General features: G+C 37.3%; 1 protein-coding gene across 1 annotated transcript in view; it reads left to right on the plus strand.

The window, feature by feature from the left end:
• gramd1bb (GRAM domain containing 1Bb) overlaps positions 1 to 23325 on the plus strand; it is a 141841-nt gene that overhangs the window by 67383 nt on the left and 51133 nt on the right. Inside the window, 1 exon segment of the mRNA XM_051870447.1 lies at positions 304 to 330. Within this exon segment, the coding sequence (XP_051726407.1) occupies positions 304 to 330 (27 nt within the window).

Below are 23325 nucleotides of genomic sequence, written 5' to 3' on the forward strand. Positions count from 1 at the left end.
ACTCACACAGAAACGTGCCTCGTTGTTAGGAGATGTATGACAAATTAAAATAATATGTGTTCTAAAATCACCTCAAAATATCAAACATGCTTGATCACCTCCAACTGGATGAAATCATAGTCTAAAGCTAAAAAATCCACGAGTCTGTGACCATCATACAATACATCATGAGATTTTCTGTGACTCTGATTCTCAAAAACTAGTGGACTGCAATTTGGCGCAAAAAAATGGTCAAAAGTTGTGTAGTGTATTCCTGCCTTAACATGTATCTTAAACTGACTAACACTGTTGATTTTCTCACAGGGCTGACAGCGGAGCAGACAAGTGTAGGTAAGAATCAAGACCACATCAGTACCAGACATCCTTCTGTACTGGAACGTGTGTGTGTGTGTGTATGTGTGTGTATGTTTGTGGTAGATATAGTAATCTTGATCCACAAACCTCTGTTTTGTTTGAGGTGAGATATCTCAGAGCCCGCTGTACTTTTGTGAAGTTGAGCCCTGAATACAGTTGCAAGCTACGGAATGTCATTGTTTGCCTTTTTTATTGGACAAACAGCTCCGATCACAATGCCTGGGAACAAACAGACTGCCGTGCTCAAACTGGGCTGTCTGCGGCTTCAGCCGTTTCGCTTTCTCTCGATTTCTGTATTTGACCTCCAAATAAGAAATATATTTTGAAGGCCAAACATCTGACCTGTAGTTGTGGAATAAGAGATAACAATCCATAATTGTCCAGGAACAGAAGGTAAGTGAAGGCCAAACACAGATTAGATCTGTCAGCAGAGATGTCAGAACAGTTGCATCTGTTGTTCTGTTTTGTGCATCAGTGCTGAAAAAGCTCAAATCCTCTCTACAATTTCTTTATTCATGACAACTGCACTTCTAAAATTGTTTTCGAACAAAGTTTTCTTACTGAAGTTTTTCTTCACGAACTCCTGTAGAGAAGTGTTGCGTGACACTGTATGCTTTCTTGTATCTCTCTGCGGTTGAATATAAAGATGCATTAAGAAATACTTCAAAGAACCTGCCTGAGGCATAAAGTAGGACTTAAACTGAAGTTTTTGAAACTTATAGTAGCTCTAAAGGCCCAGATAACAGGGAACGTTCTCAGAACATTTTGGCAAGGTTCTTTCAAAGTTGTGAACAAACGTTCTTCCAGTAACGTTAAGAGAATGTTCAGTCAGAATTATCAGGTCTTTAAAAATGTTCTAAAAGCATTAGCACAAAAACGTATGGAAGATTGTTTCCGCCACTAAGTAAAAAAAGTTACTGAGATTTTCATTGCCACAATTCTGACTTTTTTTCTTGCAATTGCGAGTTATAAAGTCAGAATTGCATGATATATACTTGCAAATTGCGTCTTATGAAGTCAGAATTGCGAGATATATACAATTCTGACTTTATATCTCACAATTCTGAGAAAAAAAAGTCAGAATTGTGAGATAAAAAGTCGCAACTTTTTTATTTTTTATTTCATGGTGGAAACAAGCTTCCATAAAAATGTTATTTATTCATTGTTGATGAATGTTTCTGAAACATTTTAGCATAAAACAATAGCTTAATATGCGATGCAATGTTGGCTTGTTGTTGTGACCAATCTGTGCTTTGATTTGGAGGTCAAATCTTCTGACCTAATGTGTTGCTCGGTTCTGAGTGGTCAAGACTGTTGTCTGACCATCACCACATATCAGTTTAACCAGTGGCAAGAGACACAGCCCATCTCTTTTGTTTCATGTCATTGGCTGCCTGTGGATTTAGAAAAGCCTATACAACCTACCACAATGGGAGCTGTGTAAAAGTGTGGCTTTAACTCATTGTCTCATGTCAATACAAGATTTAACTGAGCCTTTGGTTCTCTGCAAAGGATGGCTCTCTTGTGTCTCACATTGTGTTTTACATGGTGCTGACCTCCTCATTTTTGGCTTCTTTTTGTGCATATAATAGTGTTGATCCATAGGAAAACAGACATTAGAAAGCATATGTCTTTAATATCACGATTGTTTCACCTAGACAGTAATGAAATTAAGCCTTTTCTTCTGTATAGTGATGTGTATTCGAGTGAAATGGCTTCTGGAACAAGAAAAATGTAGGGCAGGACTTGATTTTGTCCATTGGGAATTGATTGGATGGCTGTGGTTTGCTATTGGCCGATCTCATGTGAGTGACAGGTTGTCCCGCCCTCACACCAGTAAACACAACATCAGAGAAGAGAGATGTCGCTGCAAGAGGGAGGGGAAGTTATTCTGATTAAAGATTACGAGGCACGTGATTTTAAAAACAATAAAATAACGATGTGCATGGATAAATCATTCATAATAAATACTGAAATATTCCATAAAAAATAAAATAAAAAAAGTTGATTTCATGGTGACTTTAACATTGAAATGTGGTTGAAATAATGTTGGTTTAATGCAGAATGGTTGTAAATACTTCTAAATCAGTGCTACAAATTAAACAAGATCTGTACCAAAAGTAAGACGATGACACAACACTGATCAATGTTGATTCAGTTAGCAAAATCAAATTCAACAGTGCTTCAAACTTGATCCATGACATTGATTCACCCGTAAATAAACATTGAAATGCAGGCTCGGCCGAATATGCTCCTCTCTCTAGTAATCTCAATATATATATAACAGCCCCTTCAAAGAGCCACATTGCTGGAGCTTGTGTTGAGAGCTGTAAGTATCTTGATTGAGACTGAGAAAAGAAAAGACATGATTGTGTGGAAATTGTCTGTAGAAGTCTTCAACAAAAGTCTGACCTGTGTGACCTCTGCAAGGTCTGAGAATGGAAATGTGTCATAGCCATTATGGGTGATGTCACTCATAACCTTTTGAATTCACCGATTTTTTACTCCCCCCTCGTGTCATTCCAAACCCATAAGACATCTTCAAAACACAAATTACATTTTTTTTTTTTTTTTTTTTTTTTTTTAAAGTGCAAACGAACAAAAGTTTCAATTCTTCAAAAGTTCCAGTTCTTCTGAAGAGACAGAATAGCATGAGGGTGAGTTAAAGATGACAGAATTCTAATTTTTGGGTGAACTATTGCTTTAAAAGAACAAACACTGTTTTGGGTTTCTTTTATTTTTGTCTTGCAATGCACCCTGATAATGTGCTGATCTGGATAAAGAAAGACATATCTGTTTTACAGCACCATGGCCTCACCTCACTCCCATAACACTTGAGATCTGAGCGTTCAGTCACACTCAGAGCTCTTCAGAAGCAGATAATGATCTTCAGAGCTTCACATCAAATAGCTGTGGACATCTTGGAATTTATTGTGGAAGAGAAGAGAGTTTGGAATTTCAGTTTCAGTTCAGTTTGCATTGCTATTTTCTTCATGGAAAATCCCAAAATTAAAATGAAAAAAAGATATATTTAAATATAATATAAATTTGATATAATATATATATACACATACATGTAAATATTTCTTAAATAAAAATATACACAGTACACATATATTATGTAAACAAACGTTTGGATGCAATTAATCACGATTTATCATTTGACAGCACTAAAATAATTTAATATTTTTGGTTTGAATGAATGATTCAATGACTCACTCATGAAAACTTGCTCAATTGATTCAATGACAAATACATTTTTTAAGTCACTTGTCGCCACCTACTGGTGTAACAATGTAATTGATACAATCTTTATTTAAAGCGTCAAGTAAGTTACTTTCAAAAGGTGATTTACTCTATTTTGATCACTACCGTATACATCAGTGTTTATATCTAAACCTAGCATCCACGGAAAAATATGAGATATTCATTTTAACCATTCAAACAATCAATTGAAATTCGGAAACATGTCTGATTAGTTGATCTCACATCGGATCCCGACAGGTCGTAATACACACCTGATACAAAACCTTGTGCTTTCTGTTTTTGCACGATGATAAATTGCATTTTAAGTAGTTAACTCCAAAATCATCAGGTATATCAGCGAGTGAGCGTTTGGTTGGTATAATGTATTTGCGGTCCATGTGATTCTCTTCGTGAGACAAGAATAACTTTTATGTAACGAATTCATCAAGCGCATCATCGCACTGAGAAAAAGACAGTATTAGAGAAGAACTGCATTGTTCAGATAAACAAAACACAGATGAGCTGGGTAGTCTCACATAAGTCACATTTTAAAATACCGGTAAATAAAACGAAACGTTTACAAACATTATAAACACTATAAAATACACTATTGAAATAAACGTGGGCTCACGTTCCTCTCTCATTCAGCACAAATACAAATGTGTGCGCTTTGTGCATGTTTTGTGTGCTTGATGTTAATTGCATTATGTAAGTTGCTTTGGTATATAAGTTGGAGCACATTTCAGATAACAAAAAACAGGGGCTGGAACATGCGGCGTATGTACAAAATAAATATTTTGTGGTGAAATATGACCTTGATTTCTTGAATGTTTTCATGAGTTCACTATTATACACAGACAGCAGAATGCAGCTTTGCTCTGTCTCTTGAAGACAAATGAATATTGTGTGCATCCGGTGATCTGCGTATGAAGGGATGTGAGTGTTGTGAGCTGAGGAGGGTCAGTCCAGGTGAAGTGTGTGACTCCGGATGAGGACATCAGCCACAGGCTCTGTAGCTGAAGGGATAGAGCAGCGGAGGAGTGCAGATCCCTCCATCATGGTGTCTCCCAGCCGTATCCAGAATTAGCCTCAGATTACTCACAGCCACAGCGCTTCTGCCATTTACATAACTCCATCCCCTCACTCTCTCTCTCCATGCCTCCTCCTCACAATCTACAGCACAACTGAAGCCAGCACGTCACAGCATGGCCGTTGCTCTAGAAAAACTCAATTTCCTCACACAATGAGAACAGGAATCCTAACCAAGGTGAGAGAAATGCTATTTACACCTTCTTCAACGGTTCTTTGCAGGTGTAGCAACTTGATGGTTCTGTGTTAAAATGGCCTGTTGTTTTATTCAAATGCTTTACTTTACAAGTAGGTAAATGTTTGATAGAATCAGGCTCTTCTTTCATTTGTAATGTTTGCATTGAATATGGTCTGTACTGTAGATTCCATTGCATGATAGTGCTATGTTGACAAGTGTTGGGTTGGTGATGGGAAAGATTATAATGTGTCATTAATTATCAAGACTATTTTAAGATATCAGAGAGAGATCATCTCTTTATGGGAGCATACATTTGAAACGAAATGTATCATATATCATATATGATGGTAAACCCGCTACATGTGAGGATAGCGACCTCAAAGACCTCAGATGGATTTTTGGTTTTCAGATCAGCGTATTAATCTCATCCGAAAGCTAGAGTGTTCACACTTGGCAGGTGTGGTTTGATTAAAACGAACTGTGATTGTTCTGTTCGGTTCATTTGAATAAGTGTGAACGCTGGCATCTGAATCTTGGTGCGCACCAAACAAGTGAACATGGGTCTCTGTCCTGGTGGGTTCGACTGAAATATGAACACAGCACAGACCAAAGACATCTAAATAATCCAAAAACAGGACATGATGTCACAAGATGCGACCCTAAAAAGGACAAAATGCGTCAGAAACGCTGTATCCTTCCGTAAGATCTTCGTTTGTGTGCAAGGGAGGAAATCCTAGCACTGTTTTGACTCCTTTACACATTTTCGAAGCTCTTCACGAGTTCTCAGATGGTAAAAACACCATCATATGTACGCACATACATCGAACACATTTAGCATACAGCATTATTTTGGATGTTCAGTAAGTTCCGTCACAAATATGCATCATAAAAACTGTCCATTCAGGTTGTAAACTTGTCCTTATGCACTTATGATTTGCATGTTTAGGTTTGATATTAAAAATGACCGTGTGAACGCTAATCGAACCAGGACTTAGGGCCCTATCAAACACCCGGCGCAATGTGACGCCAGGCACGATGCAAGTGTTTTTTGCTAGTTTCAGCCTGATGCAGTTATCATTTTCACGTCCAGCGCTCACGTTGTTTAAATAGCAAATGCATTCGCACCCATCTGTTCACCCATGGGCGTGCTGGTCTGAAAACGAGGTGTGTTCAGGTGCATTGTTGGCGTGTTGCTATTTTGAGGCAACTGAAAATGACTGCACCATTGACCAACTGAAACCTGGTCTAAAGTCAATGACACAGTATTTTTTTGTTATTTAAAGGGTGCATTAGTAATATGTGGGTGCATAACGCGCATACACTCTGCTTGTTACACACACAGGAATGCGCAGCAGCACACAAACATGTCAAATATTAAAAATAAAAGGATTACAATGTAAAAGATTATTATTGTGTACATAAATATAAAAATGCCTACGTGTCATAATGGATAGTCATTGCATCAGAATTACCTATTTGCAGTAATGATGAATGAAATTGGCTAATTATTTGACCAATCGTGGCAGTACACACATTTAAACTGACTCGTCAGGTTGAGGGCGTCTATATTCCACCATGTAAATCTGCCATGGTGCAAGCGCACCTGGCTTTTAAAGGGAATGGGAGATGAAACTCTGATTGGTTTATTGCACGTTATGCCCAAAACACACCCATGACTCATTAAGAGACTAGGTACAACACTTTTAGACCATGTGCCAGGCACATCGACCATTTTTTCCATTGTTAAACTAGCAAAAGTGGATTCGGACACACCCTAAGTGCACCTGCGCCATGTGCTTTAGACCATGCGCTTAAATTGTTAAAATATGGCCTTTAATGTGTTGTTTTTTTTTTTGGACCAAAAGAATCTATAAGTGTCAACACACCTCTAAAGCTCTACTTTTTTAAGCACCAGTTTGTTTCCGTTGTTCACTTTTTAAAGTAAAATTGTTCAGTCTAGATACAGTATGCATTCTCGTTCATAGAGAACACAAGATTCAGGCATCTGCTCAAAATGCTTGAGCCACATTGAAATAGAAATTGTACTGCTGATGTCTCTCTGCTAACTATTAGCATACTGCCTTATTTTAAATAATGTACCCATTATACAATGTGCAAATCAATTTTGTATTGTAATTTTGTTATGCATATAAAATAAATTATTTATTAGATTCTTCGTTCTCCCTGGTGTAATGAAATGGCACTGAACCACACACATTATGGGGATAAAATGTCCCCACAAATTTGGCAATATCCAACATCCTTGTGGGGACATTCCATAGACATACAAATCATTATGTCTATGGAAAGCACCACAAAACATGAAAACCCAACATGTGTGTGTGTGTGTGTGTGTGTGTGTGTGTGTGTGTGTGTGTGTGTGTGTGTGTGTGTGTGTGTGTGTGTGCGTGCGTGTGTGTGTGGGTGTGTTCTACACCTCTCTGGGTAGATTTATGTTTGCTGTCATTGAGGGATTTCCAAGACTTTGTGGTTTTCAATTGGGTCATTTGTTAGAGCTGCAGTCGGAATCGCTCTCTCTGGTGAAGGTTGCTGACCCCTGCGTATTACTCACAGTCCCTGTAACGTCCTACAGTAGCTCAGAGCTGAGAACTGCGGGAGATTGATGAACCTCATTCTCTACTTCTTTTAATCCTACAAAGCCTACTATATATTTGATACATGAATTTCTAAGGCCTCTAAATGATCAGAATGATCAAAACTTTGCTAAAAAAAAAACTGTTGTACACAATCTACTACATGCCTTTTTTCAATTGATAGTTTCTGCTTTTTTAGCAAGTAAAAGGCCTTTAAGGTTGTGTTCAGACTTGGCAGGTTTTGTGCGATTGCTCTGTTAGCGCAGTTCATTTGAATAAGTGTGCACGCTGCCATCCCAACCTTGGTGTGCACCATGTCACAAGATGTGACCCTAAAAGGACAGAATGCTCACGCATACCTGTTTTTTCCAATACCACAATACCATGGATCTTCTTTTTTGTAGCAATTTTAGAATAATGAAAAATGTGTAAGATTATGTTTTTGTCAGCCGTGTTCTGATGGAGCACACATCTTACCCTCTCATTACTGTGGATATTCACCTTGTTCTTTAGTCATTATCAGTTTTGCTGTGGTCTGCACTTTTGCCCATTATCACAGCTGAATTCCTGTCACGTCAGTCTGAGACTCAGTGTGTTAGTAATAAAATCCAATTTCAGTAGGGAACAGAACTCAGAGTTAGTTGAATCCTGAGTAAGTGGATTTGACACCTGTGATTTGAGGGTCGCCCAGAGATTCATTGTGTCTGACAGAGCTCATATTAATCTAGTAGAAGGCTGTGTAACTGGTGTAAAATCACCACTGGGGTCTTGAGGATTATATATTCAATGTGTCTTTAGGGGTTCATGCTGCCGCCTCTTGATAGACATTATGTAGTGGTGTGTGCAAGTGAAGCTAACGTGATTGAAGCTCATTTACATTGATCAGATAGACTTGAAACTATACGACCAGTTTGAAGTACTGCATCATGAGGATTAAAATTGTAGTTACGTTCTCCCTGATTTTATCCATCCTTCCAATTCCAATGTTTGAAAAGCAAATAATTTTCCCCCCTTCAGTTAGTATTATGTGATATTGGGTATATATTATTTATTTATTTATTTAGACAAAATATTCTACTTTTGGAAAAACGGAACTGGCGGCGAGTTTGTTCCGTAAGTAGAATAGGGAAGGTGTAGGACATACAACATAAGCTTTTTGAAGAATACGAAATTGCGGTCTGGCGGAAGCACTTGCAAGGCAATTATTTGTTTATATAAAGCATATACATTTTTTTTTTTTTTTTTTTTTAGAAAATGGCCGATCGCTTCACTAGATAAGACACTTATTCCTCGTCTGGTATCGTTTAAAGACCTTTGAAGCTGCACTGAAACTGTAATTTTGACCTTCAACCGTTTGGGGTCAATTGAAGTCCACTATAAGGAGAAAAATCCTGGAATGTTTTCATCAAAAACCTTAATTTCTTTTCGGCTGAAGAAAGAAAGAAAGACATGAACATCTTGGATGACATGGGGGTGAGTAAATTATCAGGACATTTTCATATGAAAGTGGACTAATCCTTTACGTTCAGTTGCTGTCTTAAAGTATTAGTTCACTTCAGAATTAAAATTTCCTGATAATTTACTCACCCCCATGTCATCCAAGATGTTCATGTCTTTCTTTCTTTCTTCAGTCAAAAAGAAATTAAGGTTTTTGAGGAAAACATTCCAGGATTTTTCTCCATATAGTGGACTTCACTGGAGTTCAATGGGTCGAAAGTCCAAATGTCAGTTTCAGTGCAGCTTCAAAGAGCTCTACACGATCCCAGACGAGGAATAAGGGTCTTATCTAGCAAAATGATTGGTCATTTTCTAAAAAAAACTTCCCCCTACGTCACGTGTGACCTTTCCAGCGTGATTATGTAATATGTGGCGCATCGCAGAGCAGTGCAAGACGAGCATTTGTGGTTAAAAAGTATATCATTTTTATTTTTTTTAGAAAATGACCGATTGTTTTGCTAGATGTGATTTCCCTTATTCCCCGTCTGAGATCGTGTAGAGCCCTTTGAAGCTGCACTGAAACTGACATTTGGACCTTCAACCTGTTGAACCCCAGTGAAGTCCGCTATATGGAGAAAAATCCTGGAATGTTTTTCTCAAAAACCTTAATTTCTTTTCGATTGAAGAAAGAAAGACATAAACATCTTGGATGACATGGGGGTGAGTAAATTATCAGGAAATTTTAATTCTGAAGTGAACAAATCCTAAAGTTTGTAAGTATAACCAAATTAGTTGTACATGTCATTTCAACTTAAATTATATTAAACTGAATACAAACTCACTCTCTCTTTTCCTTGGCAATACTGCATCATGTTCTTTATACATCAATTATGTGCAGAGTTTGGCTGAAGCAGGCACCAACCCTTCACAAACACCTCAAGCTGAGAGCAGAATGAGGGAGTCGCTCTTAGACGCACTGAAAGCAGCTTGACTCAGTCTCTCTCATAACAGGCCACATTAGAGTGTGCGAGAGGATTGTTGTGAATGGAAAAGATGGAAGCCTCTTGAGATCCGCCGTCAGCTCGGAGCAGCACAGTGACATGAGTCAGAGCGAGTGTGTGTGTGTGTGTGTGTACGCCGAGAGGAGAACACTAGTGACGTAAGAGAAGTGAATGTGAGGTTGTTCTGCTTGCCTGTGACTCGAGGGACATGTGGGTGCTACCGTAGCTCTTTTCCCATGATTCATTCTCAGTGAGGTCAGCAAAGATACTGAAGGAAAGGTGTCTGTTCTTATCGCCCACCAATTCTGTCAATCTGTGAGAATGTTTTTTAGTTTCACAGTTCAAACAGAATACAGAGGTCGTGCAGGTAGGCAGGACAGTAACTCGCACAACTGCCAACTTCATTTACATGATGATTCTAATGCTGCACAGTGAAAGATTAGTTGATTGCCCTTTTCCCCCCGTGTGACAGTAAGTTTGGCGGTTGCTCCATCTGCTCATCTGCTGCGTGGATTGTGGTGCTGATGTAGTCCCGTAAACGTTACATACGTGGACTGAACAACCAAATGCATTTACATTTGCGTCTTGTATGTGTCTCAAACCACCTCCTCTTGAGGTTAGTATCAGCCTCACATACTGCATTACGACCCCCCAGATGATTCCCCCTTATAAAGTCAAATAATAAACATTTTCTGTTTTGAAAATTGATTGATTGAAAATTCTGTCATTAATTACTCACCCTGATGTCGTTCTAAACCCATAAGACTCATAAGGTTCATCTTCAGAACACAAATGAACACAAATTTTTTTGTTTAAATCTGTCCCTCCATAGACCGCTACGCAATTGAAGCTTCAAAACATTTATAAAGAGATCGTAAAACTAATCCACATGAAGCTCAAACGTGCAGTGTAACACGAGAATGAACCTCATTGGTTACGCAGCATGTTTGAACTTCCGGAAGAGGTTTGTTCTCATGTAAGTGTCTTTTTAAATATTTAATATTAAATAATTTATCATTGTATAATTTGTATGTCTCATTTTATTTATTTATTTATTCAGGGACAATTTACAATATATGGAGGGCCAGATTACTCAAAATTAAATCATTAAATGAATTTTTAAATAAACCATTAAATAAAAATAGTTAATAAAAAACATAAAATCATTTATTTAATTATTTAATCACCAAAAATGAATAAATATTGATTTTATTTCATTGTTTGCACTCTATTTTTTTTTTGTTTGTTTTTTTTTTTATCATAATCTTTGGATTGATTTGTCATTTTAACTAGAAAGTCCAAAGAAAATTATTTTTGGTAGTTAATAAGCAGTATTGTTGAGTGACGTACTAACAACCATAACCCTGCAAATGAGAATAAAATAACACAAACTCATGCTTAAAATAATAATAAAAAAAAAAAAATAATAATAATAATAATCAATTTAAAGATAATGGCAAAAATGAGCACAAAGTAATAGCAAATTATTAATTTACTTGGTGACAATAATTTATTTAATGATTTAATGTTTTATTAACTATTCAATTATGTATATTTTTTTTTAATAGCATAAATAGCAATTATTTTTTTATGTCTTATCTTATTAATTTATATTTATATTACTACAGGGACAATACATAAATGTATTATAAGGGTATTTGCTAAAAACACAGTTTGAACTGTATTTCCTCAGTGCAGGTCAAAGTGGTGCTTTTTATAAAAAGCATACAATAGATTAAATATAAACAAAATATCCATCAGCCATCCTGCTATCAGTACTGGGCACTGAGAAAAAGAATTTTAATGTTCACTTTTAGCCCTCAATTTCAATTTTCTTTTGTTACCCATATGCACCACCAGAGGGCACATTCTTCACTTTTTGAGGGCCTCTCACATTCAGTGCAGTTTGGTCAATTTCACACACACTCTCTCTCTCTCTCTCACACACACACAGAGAGAGAGAGAGAGAGAGAGAGAGAGAGAGACTCTGGAACATGATGTACCTGTGTCATATGAAATAATCACAGGAATCACAGAGCTCACACTGCTCTGTGGGTGTGTGTGTGTGTGTGTGTGAACATTATCACTGCTGAGTGAGTGACAAAAATCAGCTCAGAATAACCCGTCACCACACACCGGCACTTGTTGTTGTGGTATAATCGGTCTCTGCATGTGGCCTTGAAGTGTCTGTCATGGGACTGTGACTCGAGCGTTTTCAGGCCCATTAGTCTCTATGGAAACTGACCATCCTGTCAAGAAACAAGATTCATATCTGTCACTTACTTGATCAGTTTGGGATATTCTTACTGATAAAATAATCATTGTGGATCTTTTGTTGATTTTTAAAAATGTTTTATTTTATTGGAGAGACAAAAATGAGTAATTGAGTTGTCACAGTCATTATTTACTTAGTATATTGGTAATTTTGTCTTGTACAAATACCATTCTATACAGCTTTTATATAGAGAGCATCTGTTCATGTATTAGACGAAGCACTACCTCTTTCACAAGTTCATGTTTCTATACGACCTTGTGAATGTAAGCGAATTCAACACTTTACATAGACAATGATGAGAGAAGGGAAACACAATGATACTGAGGAGGCGATGAAGAGGAGGAGGGCTGAATCACACACTGAGCGTGGGGAGATGCCACAATAACTGGGGATCGAGATTAAAAATGCAGTATATCTGGAAATAAATGGCAAAGGAAGTGACAATGAGAGTTGGTTGCTTTGTTCCTTTTGTATAGGGATTCGTCATCAATATTAAAATTCTATAAATTAGTCTAAATCAATTAAAAATAAAATACTAAAAACTAAAATCAGTCATTTTGAGATTTGCTTTGAGTTTGGGTCAGTATGATATTTTTTTGAAAAAAAAAAAGTACTTTTATTTAGCCATTTATAATAACATTTTATTAGACATTTATAATAGATTTCTATTTTAAGGGGGGGGGGATCACACACAGTTTCTGCCAATCTCATGTTAATCTTGAGTACATCTAGAGTAACAATGCATCCTTCCTATCTCCGAAAAGTCTTTAGTTTTATCATTTTTATAAAAGATAGATACACTAAACCGAGTCTTTCCGAAAAAAGCCGAGCTCCTGGAGGGCTGTCAGTGCTGTGGGCGGAGCTAAAGAGTCACGAGTGTACGCAGCTTTTGCGTAGAGATCGTCTGCTAGCTGCGACATCATTATAAATAAAAAGGGAACAAAAATGTTCGTGTTGTTTATATTAAATGCACGTGCGTGCCAATTGCCAACAAAACACAGACATCTGATGCAGCTTTACTCACCACCCTCGATCTGAAAATCCAGCGCTGAACTGGAACTTGTTTACAAAGTATTCGTCACCGAAATCCTGGGAACAAACAAACATACGTGTGCAACTCCGCTGCTGCCTCGGAAAAACAAACTTCATCCTCTGTTCCCTTAATGCTGGGTTCTTTGGGAAGCTTAAAAAGGTAATCTTTCCCTCACAAACAAAAACTTTGGTGACAGGAGCTGCGTCTCATTTCCCTCCAAAATCTGTGCCCTCCGCGGGTCGCATTTGAAGGCTGAATACTTCATCAAGGATGTCATATTTAAGAAAAGTATCCATAATAAAACTGACTGATAATCATGGTGAGGTGTAAAATACTTTAATTTCTTTATACATTGCAATCTAACGGTTATTTTTTCTCGATGATGTATGCTGCCTTCAAAGGGTGCAGTCCTTGAATTGGGACACAGCCATTGTTGAAAAATCTCTCGGCTTCCCTATCCCGCACGAATCGCGTTGATGGGCGTGCTCTTGCTCTTGCTCTGGGTGATGCGTGTGTGCGCGCTTATCAGAGGAAGTGCCTATACAAGGAATTCTGCTCTCTTTTGACAACATACAGGCCATACTCGAAAAAACCCTCCAGAACCCAGTCCGAAACTGGAAGTAGTGGATTTGGCACAGAAATACTCCGTCATATGTCCAACTCGTGTTTTGAAACTTTGGCCATGTTTAGCAAGAGAATGCAACTCTTTAACAGTGTAAATAAGTGAGAATGCATGAAATAGCATTACACCCCCCTTTTAAATAAATGCTGTTTTGGAAACAAAAATGTTTCCACACAACTATTGTCAACATTTAGAATAAAAAGAATTTCTTAAACAGCAAATCAGCATATTAGAATGATTTCTGAAGGATTATGTGACACTGAATAATGAATGTGAAATTCAGCTTTACATCACAGTAATAAATTATATTTTAAAATATATTACAATAAAAAAAAATCTATTATTATTTATAATAATATTTCACATTTTTACTGTATTTTTGATCAAATGAATACACCCTTGGTGAGCATAAAAGACTTCTTTCAAAAGCATATTTAAAATCTCAAACCTTTAAACAGCAGTATAAATGTAAAAAATGTAACATCGACTGATAATCAATACACTGTAAACCCAAATAAGTTGGCAAAACTCAAAAAATGTCAGGTAATCAGTTATATCAGTTTTTTTTAAGTTAAGAAATTTAGGCCCAGTTTCACAGACAGGGTTTAGATTAAGCCAGGATTAGGCCTTAGTACAATTAGGGCATTTAAATAGATTTTATGAACGTACACTGGAGAAAAAAAAAAAAAAAAACATTACGGTGTGCAGCTTGAGACAAAACAATGGCACTGACATATTTTAAGATACATCAGTGCAAGTTGCTTTCAGTTAAAACAGCTCAAACATGCATTTTAGTCTAGGACTAGCTTAAGCCTTGTCTGTGAAACCAGGGGTTAAAGTTTAAGTAAGTAGAACTTGAAGATTTTTATTTTGTATTGTTCTTAACTTGAAATATTTAAGTAAGCTAATTATACATTTAACTTAAAATTGTCATGTAATCTCAACTTAAATATTTTAGTAGTGGAAACTTGACTAGCTTTAACTAGCTTATTTAATAAATGCTACATTGTTATTTGGTAACAATGCTTTGACAAAATATATCTGTTCTCAAACTAAGCTCATGCTCCACTCATCACCATGATGGTAACCCTATGAAAAACTCTTCTAAACTAGCATAACAAAACATTAAACACTACTAAATCTCACACTTAACATTAATCTTGCACCAAAAACATTATATAACACTTAATTTTAGCATTCACTCTCACTTTTGAGTGTCATGGCAAAGCATGCTGGGAAATGGAAATCCCAGCCCAGTTTCAGTTCAATTCAAGTTTGTCTAAATTAAAAGAAACAAGTTCATAAAACTGAAAACAGTGAAACAATTCAGATTACTTAAAATGTGTCAGTTTTGTGAACTCAAAAGAAAAAGAAAGTTCTAAATACTAAATAATAAAAGTTAATTTGATTGAACTAATTTGTATAATTTGAGTTGGCTCTACTCAAACCAATTAATTATTTCGAGTGTTAGGGTTTACAGTGTATGGTACCAATATATTGTGTTATAGTACTATGTGGTTGCTAGGGTGTTGCTTTGCTATTGCTCAGCACAAGTCATAAGAGCTGATATTCTTGTCTTCTATGGGATTTTTCCAGCTGTTTTATCATCCGACTCAATTTGAGGCATCATTCATGAAGTGTAAGTTCAAATCCCTAAGTATGAGCAATAGCAGTCTGATTTTTCAGCATGAGCTACAATGAATTCAATTTACTGACATCTGGTTGTAGTGCCACGGAGTTCATCTCTCGCTCTCCGAGACGCTGGAGCTTGTGCAGATGTGGAAATGCCACGCAGCTGCCGTAAAGGCCAGAGAGACTTCACAAGCCTCATCTTTCGTCTGTCCTGCCCATCGCTTTCTCAAAAACCTGTTTTCTGAGCTTCGACATCATGTTGTGCCTTATGTGGTCAGAAAATGCTAATGAGGGCTGCCACTGATTGGCCGTTTAGCAGAATAATAAATATTCTTGTTCTTAATTCACCTTTACCCCACTCAGCTGTGTGTACACTTCCACATGGGGATTTTCCATAAGGATTAGTGAGCGAGAGAAAGAGAAATAGAGCAGTGTGTGTGTGTGTGTGTGTGTGTGTGTGTTTTACAGAAGGCGGGATTACCGCATACCACCACACATCCTCACTATGACACTGAACTGGTGTGACAGTCACCCGGTCAGCTGACAGCAAATGCTCACCTCCCATTGGCTGCCATTGATCAACCTATGCAGCTCTAAAAATAATCCACAATGGTCCCTTACGCAGGGTGTGTCCAAAAGAGAGAGAGATGGGACGAGAGACCCAGACAGTCAGAGAGGGAGGGAGGGAGGGAGGGAGTGAAAGTTGCAGAAATCGACATGTTTTTAAAAAATTGCCACTGGATGTTGCACATCGCAATTGCATTCATATGAGACCCTTCGGTGAACGTGGAGGTGGTGTCTGAGGATTGATGCACTCCTAAACTGCAGCATATGTGCTGTTATTGATCATCTGAGTCACATGCATGAAACATGTTGTGAATAAATCAATATGTCCATGCAAGCGGTTAAGCTGCATGAGGGAGTTTTAAGACCTGGAACTGCATTAAACGGTAATGAATAATGCAGAATTACATGTATGTTTAATGGAGAAGACCATCCCAGATTGCATTGCAAACACCCTCAAAAATTCATCCAAGATGAAACAAGAGAAATGCTTTTTATAAGTGCAATTCATTCAGTACTGGAAAATATTGATTAAAAACTCTAGTCTTATTAACAATTGAATATTTCACCCAATATTTGTGTGCTGTGTATTTTCTATAGTGGTTCACTGATATACAATACTGTTAAAAAGTTTAAGGTCAGTAAGATTTTTTAATGTTTTTGGAAAGTCGCTTTTGCTCATCAAAGCTGCATTTATTTGATCAAAAATACAGCAAAAGCAGTAATAATGTGAAATATTGTATTATATAATACAGAGCTGAATTTTCAGCACCATTACTCCAGTCTTCAGTGTCACATGATCCTTCAGAAATCATTCTAATATGCTGATTTGCTGCTCAAGAAACATTTCTGATTATTATCAATGTTGAAAACAGTTGTGCTGCTTAATATTTTAGTAATATAATATTTTACTTGATACTTTTTTTCATCATTATTTGATGAACAGCAAAAGAACAGCATTTTGTAACATTATAAATGCCTTTACTGTCACTGTTGATCAATTTAATGCATCCTTGCTGAATAAAAGTATTAATTTCTTTCAAAAAAAATCGTACTAACCCCAAACTTTTGAACGATATTGTAAGTTTTTCAATGGCCAATGCCAATATAGATATCTGGTGGCCAGTATAATGTCGGTGAAAGCAAATGTACAGACCTCAAAATAGCCAAATTTTAGCCAATTGGTCTATTGATCACTATTTTTATGCATATTGCTAAGCTAATAATACAATAAGTAACATGCAGTCGCTTATATGGCTCCAGTTAGGATGCCATCTTGAAAAACGAGATGTCTACAAGAAGGAAATAGGGTCTGTTAGACTCCTTGGGCCTCATTTATAAAATGTTTTGTAGAAACAGTCATTTCTCAAATGTGATTCAGAGAACAAAAAAAAAACGCATGTGCGCCTTTCTTCCAGATGTGAAATCTATAAATCGCAAAGCTGAATGGTTTCAGATTTCCGCCCTGTAAAAGCCACTTAATCAATGTCATTAGAATATAAAAGAGCACTGGTCAACGTACAAATCCTTTACTTTAGAACAGCGAGCGGCAAGAATTGCTTATATTTCCAAATACCTGCAGTAATCCGACTCTCTGCCACAAGAAAAAGTGCATCAAAGACTATTTTTATTAATATGAACATTGGTTTGGATTTTAGCGTACACACACTCTAAGATCATATCTGTGCGTCCCTTATACTGAGACTCATATCTGAGTGTCAGTAGAAGCTGTGATGTGCAGTGTTATTGCAGTATGTACTCTGTGAGGAGCTGTCCAATCAGCACCACACCACTCACCACTGCAGCAGACTGTGATCTACATATTACATTACGTCCAGATCATAGGTAATGATGTGATTGATGACAGTGATAAGTGTTTCTGTGCTGTCATCTACCAATTAGACCATTTTATGTCTCTTTAAGGCTGTAGGGTTTAATTGGATCGGTGTCGCAGCTACACTGCGGTGACGTATGTCAGATGGCTCATGTTACTGTGGGTGTCTATGCCATTATAGGTGTATTTCTTAGTGTCTGAGTGTGTTTATGGGTGCATGTGGGTTTTGTGCAGGAATTGTGGGCATTTCCCAGGAAAGAGCGTGACTTCAGTATGTGCTAATCTCATTATGAGAACTGTGTAATAGACAGAAACATCAAGCTGTGTGTCTGAACCGAGCATCAACAAAGTCTGTATCTGTCAAACACTCAACTCAGAAAATATCTGAATATCACTCACATAAACCAGTGTTATTTTAATATATATATATATATATATATATATTTTTTTTTTTTTTTTTTTTACTTGTAGTAATTTTGTTATTTAATTTTATTGATTTTATTATTTGTTTATTATTAGTTAGTTGTCAAGTTTTTCATCTAAATATATTTTAGTTTATTTAAGCTTTATTTTGATAGTTTTAGTTAACAATAACAACATAAATATTGAAGAGGTAATACACAATAGCTCAAACACTCATGAAAAATGTGACCATGTGACTACACTGTAAAAAATTATTTTCATGATTTATTATCACAACATTTTTTCATTTGTCAAATCAACTTAGATAATTAATATGGTTCAGATAACATAATATTTTGAGTTTCGGTTGATTAAACCAATCGCCTTCATTGTAATTTTTTAATTTCAATGAACTCAAAATTTTAAGGCAACCAGGTAACTTACGTTTTTAAGTTAAATCAACAATTCTTTTTTACAGTGTACCATGGTAATACCATAGTTTTGGACATGTAGACAATGTGTTCACAATATATTCACAGTGATTTTGCTGCTGATGTAAGTAGAATAAATACAAAACAGCAATAGATTGTGTGCTTTTTATTTGCTCGTGAGATTTCCTAAAGAGCTTGTCATTAGTTCACTAGTTGGATTATATAGATAGGTTTATTTTAAGACACTGTTTTAACAGCATTGATAATTATTATTTAATATAACATTCATAATAGTTTTTTTACATTACATTTTACCAAGCACCATACACAGGTCCATGTTTTCAGTGTGCTAAAACCTCCGCTGAAGATGTCAAGTACTGTGTTCGTGAATTTCAGAAAAGAAAAGAAGCTTGTTATATTTGCAACATTACAAATATTAAGCCTCTAAATGCGTCTTCTTTATAGCATCGTCGCTACAGCCATTAAAGTAATGATTTTGTAACACATTCACTGTCTTCCACAATAAATTCCAAGGCAATTACTGTCAGACTTCAAATTGCTGCTGTAAACAATGTTTACAGCTTAGCCTGTTGTTTGTGATGGCTACGATAGTTTGTGCAGTTAAAGGTTCTATATTATTTAGCATGTCTTGATTTATTCACCCATTAGCCACTGGAACTGCATTTAGCGTCCATACATTTCTTAAAAATGTGTCTGATTACTGTCAGGTGGACATGACAGCCTAATTATACAGTGTTTACTTAAGACTAATTGGTCAGCTGGCTGTGCAGACAACATCACGACTAGCTAATGTTGAAAACGTGTATCTTTGCATATCCCTAGTACCACCGCAGGACATGAACAGCTGCTGTGTGCGTGATAGGTCAGAGCGTGCTGTGTCAGTCAGTGTGGGTCTCTGTCAAACTCTATAATGCACATCTCTTTTGTTTTCGCTCTTGCATTTAGATTTTTCACCCATGAAAAGACAAGGCAGAGTGGATTTAAGTTACTTATGCAAGGCTCTAGACTGTGACTAAGGATATCTGCAATCCTGCGGCACGACCTCGGGATCTGCGGGACCTGATGCAACAGAGTGCGACACGGGACAAGTTTTGAATAGCTGAGTGCAGGAGGTGTGCGCGGGAAGTGGGAGAAACAAACGACTTGTGGGCTTCCGAAAAATATAATTACGTAATAATAACAGCACGCACAAGTCTGTCACTGGAGATCTGAAGCATTGTGTGTGGAAATTGGAAAAAATAGTCTATAGACACCGGGACTGAATAATCTGCGCAGATCTCATCCTACAGTCTTTTGTTTGTGGGAACGGGACAAAACGTGAAAGTTTTGGTTGAGAGTGGGATAAAATGTAAAATATATTTTTGGTGGGAGCAGACGGAATCAGGACAGAATCTTGCGAGAGCAGGCGGGAGCCGGATTGAAAAATCCGTCCCATGCAGATCTCTAGTGTGTTCACACTTGTCAGGCTTAGTTTGATTAAAATGAATCAAACTATTGCTCTGTTAGTGCGGTTCATTTGAAAAAGTGTGAACGCTGCCATCCAAACTTTGGTGCTTCTAAACGAACTCTGGTGGGTTCGACTGAAATATGAACGCAACATGGACCAAGATATGTAAACGAACCAAAAACAGGACATTACTGTATGTCACAAGATGTGACTCTAAAAAGACAGATCATACGTTATCGTACTTCTGCGGGGCATATTTGGAGTTTCTGCGCAGGAGCGCCCTCTGGCTTTCAGATGGAGCAGCATTTACTCATCACAGAGCCGTGCTTCACTGACAAGCTGTACATAAAAAAATCACAGCCTTTGCCAAACCGCATGCGGTTTAATTTCAATTAATTGTGCAGCCCTAGTCTAAAGCGAATTTGCCCTCATGTTTTGCAGCAGGACAGCAAGTACATTTTTATGATCTATGCAGGAATGTAATATGAAGATTGTACAAAGTAACATTTATCTTTAGTATAAGGCCATGTGTCCACCAAAGCCAGGCGCTCTGCTGCAAATGCCTAGCTGTGTTTTTCAGTTGAGACGCTTTGCATGCTATGATACGGAATATCCACGGAAGTGTTACATCTCATTTCACAGTTAGTTTGTTTCTGTATTGTTTCTATGTGAAAATGTCGATACAATGCAAAGTATTTGCTCTGGCACTTGTTTGAAATGATTTTGTTTGGTTATTATGCTTGTTGTTGTCATCTGTTACTGTTGTACAAGGAGGATGTGGCGGTTGGTCAGTGTGATATTTGTCCCGCCCCTCCTCCACTGTGATTGGACGGCTGGGTAAAAAGTGACAGTGATGAGAGCTGCGTTTTACCCAAAGTTGAACATTGTTCAACTCTCTGCGACTGTTAAGAAATGCTGAGGGCTCAATGTTCAGTGTGAAATAGACGCTCAGCATCTCGTCACGCTGCTGGCATTTTAAAAAAGCGACACTCTCATTGAAAACAATGTGTGTCACATGACTAAACATGCGTAATCATTTTCAAATACCTCTGTTTTCACAGTCCACACTACACTCTTAAAAATAAATGTTCTTTATTGGCATCGATGGTTCCATGAAGAACCTTTAACATCAATGGAATCTTTCCGTTCCACAAAAGGTTCTTTATAGTGGAAAAAGGTTCTTTAGATTTTTATAATGTTCTTCTCACTAAGAAAAAAAATTGGTACCTTTAAGAACTGTTCTCAATGGTCAGTGCCGATAGCCTCGTGGGCAGCGCACCGACATATAGTGCCGTTGCACTTCGGGTGTCCCGATTTCTAGTCCCGGTTTGTGGACCTTTCCTGATCCTGTCCCCCTCTCTCTCTCTCTCTCTCTCTCCCACTTTGCTTCCTGTCTGCTTACTGTCCTATCATAATAAAGGCAAAAATGCCAAAAACATTTACAACCTGAATTCCGGAAATGTTGGGACGTTTTTTGAATTTGAATAAAATGAAAACTAAAAGACTTTCAAATCACATGAGCCAATATTTTATTCACAATGGAACATAGATAACATAACAAATGTTTAAACTGAGAAATTTTTACAGTTTTATGCAAAAAATTAGCTTATTTTAAATTTGATGCCTGCTACAGGTCTCAAAATAGTTGGGATGGGGCATGTTTACCATGGTCTCCTCTTCTTTTCAAAACAGTGCGAAGACGTCTGGGCATCGAGGTTATGAGTTTCTGGAGTTTTGGTGTTGAAATTTGATCCTATTCTTGCCTGATATAGGTTTCCAGCTGCTGAAGAGTTCGTGGTCGTCTTTGACGTATTTTTCTCTATAGGTGAAAGATCTGGACTGCAGGCAGGCCAATTCAGCACCCGGACTCTTCTACGACGAACCCATGCTGTTGTAATAGCTGCAGTATGTGTTTTTTTATTGTCCTGCTGTCTGGAGGGGAGCATATGTTGCTCTAAAACCTTTATATACCTTTCAGCAATGGTAGTGCCTTCCAAAAAAGTTGCCCATACCGCATGCACCCCCATACCATCAGAGATGCTGGCTTTTGAACTGAACGCTGATAACACGCTGGAAGGTCTCCCTCCTCTTTAGCCCGGAGGACACAGCTTCCGTGATTTCCAACAAGAATGTCAAATTTGGACTCGTCTGACCATAGAACACTTTACCACTTTGAAAGAGTCCATTTTAAATGAGCCTTGGCCCACAGGAAACAACAGTGCTTCTGGACCATGTTCATATATGGCTTCCTTTTTGCATGATAGAGCTTTAGTTGGCATCTGCAGATGGCATGGCGGATTGTGTTTACCGACCAGTGGTTTCTGGAAGTATTCCTGGGCCCATTTAGTAATGTCATTGACACAATCATGCCAATGAGTGATGCAGTGTCGTCTGAAGGCCCTAAGACCACGGGCATCCAATAAAGGTCTTCGGCCTTGTCCCTTACGCACAGAGATTTCTCCAGTTTCTCTGAATCTTTTGATGATGTTATGCAGTGTAGATAATGAGATTTGCAAAGCCTTTGCAATTTGACGCTGAGAAACGTTGTTTTTAAAGTATCCCAAAATCTTTTTACACACTCTTTCACAGTTCTGCCCATCTTTACTTCTGAGAGACTCTGCCTCTCTAAGACATCCCTCTTATAGCTAATCATGTTACAGACCTGCTATCAATTAACTTAATTGGTTGCTAGATGTTCTCCCAGCTGAATCTTTTCAAAATTTCTTGATTTTTCAGCCATTTGTTGCCCCCGTGCCAACTTTTTTGAGACCTGTAGCAGGCATCAAATTTGAAATGAGCTCATTTAGTGGATAAAAGTGTAAAATTTCTCAGTTTAAACATTTGTTATGTTATCTATGTTCTATTATGAATAAAGTATTGGCTCATGTGATTTGAAAGTCTTATAGTTTTCATTTCCGGAATTAGGGTTGTATAATAAAGAAGAACTGTTCACTGAAGGTTTCTTTGGGGAGCCAAAAATGGTTCTTCTATGAAATCACTGCAAAAAAAAACAAACAAAAAAAAAACCTTTTGCAACCTTTATGTTGAGAGCAAAAAGAGCGTTTTCAAGTTTAACCACTTGGGAGGGTGTCTTCAAAAAGCTTCATTTTTGCAGGAAAAAAAACGGCATCTCAGTGTGGACAGAAAGCCAAAACATAGAGGAAA

Source organism: Ctenopharyngodon idella, chromosome 18 (assembly GCF_019924925.1).
Source record: "Ctenopharyngodon idella isolate HZGC_01 chromosome 18, HZGC01, whole genome shotgun sequence".
Taxonomy (NCBI): domain Eukaryota; kingdom Metazoa; phylum Chordata; class Actinopteri; order Cypriniformes; family Xenocyprididae; genus Ctenopharyngodon; species Ctenopharyngodon idella.